The sequence below is a fragment of the Microplitis mediator genome, chromosome 4 (assembly GCF_029852145.1).
Source record: "Microplitis mediator isolate UGA2020A chromosome 4, iyMicMedi2.1, whole genome shotgun sequence".
Taxonomy (NCBI): domain Eukaryota; kingdom Metazoa; phylum Arthropoda; class Insecta; order Hymenoptera; family Braconidae; genus Microplitis; species Microplitis mediator.
Window position 1 is genome coordinate 2,769,626 of NC_079972.1, and position 6,153 is coordinate 2,775,778.

General features: G+C 36.6%; 1 protein-coding gene across 1 annotated transcript; it reads left to right on the forward strand.

Annotated features, from left to right (window-relative positions):
- The first annotated feature begins 2,728 nt into the window (after positions 1–2,728).
- LOC130667153 (uncharacterized) lies at positions 2,729–3,964 on the forward strand. The gene has a single exon (XM_057468641.1). It carries the CDS (start codon positions 2,729–2,731, stop codon positions 3,962–3,964), a length of 1,236 nt encoding a protein of 411 aa, XP_057324624.1.
- The last annotated feature ends 2,189 nt before the right edge of the window (positions 3,965–6,153 follow it).

Below are 6,153 nucleotides of genomic sequence, written 5' to 3' on the forward strand. Positions count from 1 at the left end.
GCATTATCTCGTATTAGGTGTTTCGGGATTCGAGTATAAGTCTGACAGAGATAAAAACTATCAACGTCTTTGTGTCGTCCCATACAGAAAAATGCTCTTATATGATCCTGTTTTTCACACGCTACATCATCAAATATCATGACTGAATTAGGTTTTGCATCTTCAGGTTTGACAACCTGTTCATGATCGTTAAATGGATAGTTACCAACACCTTTTACAGGTTCTATAATATTTTCCAAAAACTTGTACTTTGGTTGATTCAATGACTTGAAATAGACATATATATTTCCAAATCTCAATCCATTTGCATGAGTTATCAGAGTTAAGAGCGCATTTGTTTTGCCGCAGTTGGATGGTCCACAGAAAACGGCTCTCACGCTGTTGGGTAATATTGGGTAATAATTGACCATGACGTTTTTGTGATTTTTTTTCATGTTCCGTAATGTTGTCGAAATTCACCACTGGAAGCGCTGTTGGTTGTTTCTCGAACCGCATCTTGACAGCAACTAATAGCTATCACGAGAGACATACCTTTATAAACCTTAAGGTTACTTTACAATTTTTTCTATAAGTACTTACATTCTCTAGAATAGAGATTAGTCATTGATATGACATGCTTGAGTGCAGACGTAAACGTGGTGCAAGCCTCGTAAATAATATTATCAACAAACTACCACTCGAATTGCACATACCGGGGTATCAGTACTGTGGACCTGGTACCACATTATCAAAGAGGTTAGCTCGAGGTGATTCTGGAATCAATCCTCTCGACGTTGCATGCAAAGAGCACGACATTGCTTACTCGAATAACAGAGACAATCTTGCTGCTCGTCACGAAGCTGATAAAGTACTTGCTGAAGAGGCGAGGCAACGTTATCAAGCAAAAGACGCTGCTATTGGTGAGAAAGCTGCTGCTCGGAGTGTAAACAAAATTATGAAGGTAAAAAGACGATTTGGTATGAAGAGAATCAAACGAAAGAATGGTAAAAAGAAGACTGGTAGGAAAAAAAGTAGTAAAAAGCCACAAGTAGCACTGAAACAGATTGTAACAGCAGCTAAAAAATCTATGCAAGCTGGTGGTGACCCAATTTAAAGTGCTCTCAAGGGAGCTCGTCAAGCTGTCAAAAAGTCTGGTGGGAAAAAAAAGATCAGGCTACCACGAGTTTTACCAGTTCCATCGAAAATTGGTGGTGTACTTCCTTTTTTGATTCCATTGTTTGCCGGCTTATCAGCTACAGGGGCTCTCGCTGGTGGAGCTGCAGCAGTTGCTAAAGCTGTCAATGATTCTAATGCAAGTAAACAACAGCTAGCTGAATCTAAACGACATAATTCTTCAATGAAAGCAATAACTCTGGGAAAAAGACTATACCTACGACCATACAAAAAAGGTATGGGTCTCTATCTACGACCCCATCCAAAAAACATGTAAAGCGACCACATCGAGCTCTCACTGATATCGATATACGGAAATTTGCGAGTATAATGGAAATTCCACGTTTTCGAGGTGTTTTTATGAGAAATAATCTACCTAAATCTGGACCATGGATTAATGAATCAGCAGTCGTCAATCTTGATGACAAGGATGGACCTGGAACGCATTGGGTGGCTTATAAAAAATTTGGAAATCATGTCATTTATTTTGATAGCTTTGGTGACCTTCAACCACCTAGGGATTTAATGGAATACTTTGGTGTTGGTAGCGTAAAATATAACCATAAAAGTTATCAGGAATATAACACTATAATTTGTGGTCATTTGTGTTTAAAATTTTTGAGTGGAAAGCTATAAATTGGTACTACATGCTGAATAACAATCAGTCATGAATGAATCGTTTACGTTAACACTATCAAGAAAGTCGTCCATCTTGGAGGCAAATTACTTTCCTCCAATTGAGTTATCTCCGACAAAAAATTAAAGGCTAGGGCTCATTGAACTGTTAACATTTAACTCGATACCTAATATCGATGTTGGTCATAATAAATTCTACATAACTACAAGATTGGATGATAAAAAATCTAGCAAAAAAGCATATAAACCCCCTGATAAAAAAGTAGTAACAATACCAACGGGCAGTTATGAAATTGAAGATATTGAAAATTATCTCATTGAAGCATTGCTAGATGTCTCTCTAAGTCTAAGACCTAATAACAATGAACTTCGATGTCAAATAAAGTGTAATTATCAAATCGATTTTCAACCATCAGACTCTATTGGACGTCTTCTACGATTTTCTGCTAGAAAACTTAAACCAAATATAACTCATCAATCCGACTTGCCTGTTACAATACTCAGTGTTAATGCGCTTCGGGTTGAATGCAATATTACAGCAGGTGCATACATCAATGATAACAAAATGCACACGATTCATGAGTTCTTTCCAACAGCCTCACCAGGATATAAAATCAACGAAGTACCTTTACACATCATTTATCTTCCAGTCACAGTGCAAGCAATACATACTCTTATACATACAATTAAAAATTGTTAATGAAGCTGGAAAAATAGTTAATTTCCGTGGAGAAACAGTAACTATTCATCTACATATAAAATCTGTTGATAAATAATGGGTATTGTACATGACAGCAAAGTTGGTAGAAGCTATATTAGTCAGAGGGGATGGCGAGGAACCGTCAGTCGTCGCACATCTCCCAGAGAGTTAATACGTCAAAACATAATATTCTTCAAGAGTCTAGGCCTTCGAATATGTGGTGGGAGAAAGTAAAATACGATGCCGCTGCCTTATCTGTATAATATCATGGAGGAAATTTTAGGAATTCAACGTGGTGTCATTATTGATGAAACCATTGCTCATTATGAAGTTCATGCGCATCAACCATATGCATCTTTAACTTTCAACAATAACGATGAGGTTCGAATTGTTGTGCAAAACCAAAATCTTTATTTATTACCAAGTAAAAGTACCTTGCATATCTACGGTAGACTAACAAAAAGAGATGGAGCTACTGCAGTTGCAACCACAAGCATGATTAATATGGGTATATGTTTCCTATTGAGAGAAATACGTTATCTTTTGAATGGCGAAGAAATTGATCGCATTAACAATGTTGGGTTAACGTGTGCTATGAAAGGATACTTATCACATAGTCCCACTCAAATGACTACATTGGAAAATGCTGGATGGTTAGAAAGCGATGAAAATTCATGCACGGATGCTAATGGATACTTTGATGTGTCTATTCCACTTAGTTTACTGAGTGGATTTGTCGAAGACTATCATCGAATTGTTCCCAACTGTCAACATCAACTGATAATATCGAGAACACAAACTGATGCTGATGCAATGTTACAACCTGCAGCAGAAGAGGTAAAAATTACTCTGCACAAAATTGAATGGATGATACCTCATATTAAAGTAGCTGATCAGCATAATATTCAACTTCTCAACTACATCACTAGTGATCCATTAATATCAATGAGCTATCGAACCTGGGAGTTATACAAATATCCACTCCTGCCAGCTACAACAAAACAGATTTGGGCAGCTAAAACATCGAATCAGCTGGAGAAACCTCGCTATGTTATTCTGGGTTTCCAAACTGCACGAAGAAATGCACTGGATAAAAATGCTTGTGAATTTGACCATTGTAATATTCGTGATGTAAAATTATATTTAAATTCCCAGTGTTATCTTTATGGAAATTTAAATATTGATATTGCACACAATCAATATGCACTGTTGTATGAAATGTACACTAATTTTCAAAAGTCATATTATAATAGAGACTCACAACCTCTATTATCGAAAAAAGATTTTCTCTCAAAAGCACCGTTGATTGTTGTTGACTGTTCAATGCAAAACGAATCTCTCAAGTCTGGACCAGTAGATTTACGCCTGGAGTTTGAATCTTCAGCAGCATTTGCAGCTCACACTGCAGCTTATTGTTTGATTTTACACGATCGAATTGTTAATTATAACCCGATTAGTGGAACTGTACGAAAATGAGTATAAAAATATTGATTACTTTAAGAATTAATAAACATTTTTTTCTATTTTATAATAAATGATTTATTATTTATACCTTTTAAATTTAGTCGTAAGTAAATACAGTCCCGTTGGCTTGACAGGTAAAGCGTTTGTTAATTATTTGTATGTAGGTAAGTATGTAGGTTCGAATCTCTTAGCCTGTCAAACCAACGGGACTGTATTTTTTTAATAGAAATAAAAACACATAATTGAGAAAAGAAATTGTTTTTATTTTTCTTTCTATACAATGAAGGACTATTGGCTTCGACAGATTGACATTGAGAACAATCACGTTTTAGAGGTTTGCGACTTTCCGCAACGTCACCAGTATCAGAATTAACATGTTCTTGACATCTTCGGAACCCTTTGATTTCTTTATCATTCTTCATATCTTCTGATAACAATTCCCAAGCATCTTCAACATCTCCTTTTGCGAATAATTGTATACAGTCATTTGATAGTTGAGCAATATCTTTGGGAGTCATTTTTAAGATACTTTCTCCCGACTGTAGGTAAAGAAGGATTGACTTGTATCGACTGTCGGTACCCCAGCGACGTTTATACCATTCGTACATGCCATAAGCATTTTGACATGCACACTCGGGGTTTTTGATGTATTTATGGTACATGTTGTAGTTGCAGTTGAAAGATTTTTTGAATCCTCGATATTCCATCATGTTGAGTTGAATGACTGGAACCGATGTACCGATTTTCTTTTCAAGCCAATGTTTCTTTGCCTCTCCATTGACGAAAATGTAAAAGGGTTCGTCTGTAGATATTGCCAACTTGATTACATGTTCTACCTGATCGTGAGGTACATGTCCAGCATCCCACGGAATACCTGTGCGATTTCTGATCGTCTACTGGTTACTGCTTTCAATTCTAGCAGGCAATGAATCCCAGTGACATGGTGGTGAAAACAAAGAACATCGCCATGACGGTTCTTCATGATCATAAAAATGTCCATATGCACAAAATTCCTTGACGATCTGTTCACCGCGTGCGTCTTGAAGAAATTCAAAGTCCATAAAAAACTCCATTGTTCTGTAATTAAATTTATTAATTAATAACATTTATAATTAGTTAACTACTGATAAAAATTTTTTGAGGTTATACATACCTTTAATTTTTAGATACAATATTGTAAATTTTTAGGTTATGCACAGCACTGATTTTTTAAGTTATAATTTGTGTTTGGTTAACATAGGTTCAACTAATAATGTTTAGGAGACTGTTGAGCTCCGGGGGAACGAGCTCGTTTATATGTGCTCATCCCCTTCACCATTGACTTGCCCCTGATTGGTATTCTAATTTACTCCCACCACAACCTCACTGATGTTAATTGGCTGATGCAAGTCTGAACCTGCACGATGACGTCACAAAGAACATTCTAGAAGGACGCTAACCTCAAAATTTTAAGTCAACTGCGCAGTTAAAACCGGTTTTAATTGCGTCGTAACAAAACTTCCGGGAATGTGACGTCAGCAAACAGGTTTCGACTTGTCGTTCTATAAATAGATTTCCGAGAATGTGACGTTGTGAATCAGGTTTAAACCTGTTTATCTATAAATAGAATATGACGTCGTTATACAAGTGTGAACCTGTTATGCTATAAATAGAATACGAAAAATATGTCGTCATTGATTTGCGTCGTAACAAAATTATTGTAATCATACAGCAAGTGTATGTTTACAATACGCTTAGCATGGACACGAATCATGTCAATACCCAATGATAATAATCGGCAAAAATTTACCAACTCAGCAGTCGATATGATACAACAAAATGGCCACGAATAAGCACAAAATGGCTGCGAATGAGCACAAAATGGCCGTAAATAAGCACTAAATGGCCGCAAATAAGCACGAAATGGCCAAAAATATCGATAAAACAGGGCATACCGACCGCGGCGATACCGACCGCCAGTAAAACAGAGGCAGGTACCTACAAGTGCTGCTGTCCCAGAACTCTCCTTATATCACTACATTCGTATACTAGCTGAGACGCGTCAGTCAATAGCTGATCGTTCTTTGGCACATGATCTAGACCAAGTTGAGCAGATCGATTCCAATAAAAATAATACAGACAATGATGATGGCAAACAAGAAGCGGTATTATTGTTATCGCAAATGAAAACAGCAGGAATTTATTATTGTTTTACTAACAAA

Coding starts and splice junctions, on each gene's coding strand:
- LOC130667153 (XM_057468641.1), top strand. CDS start 2,729: ATGCCGCTGCCTTATCTGTATAATATCATGGAGGAAATTTTAGGAATT.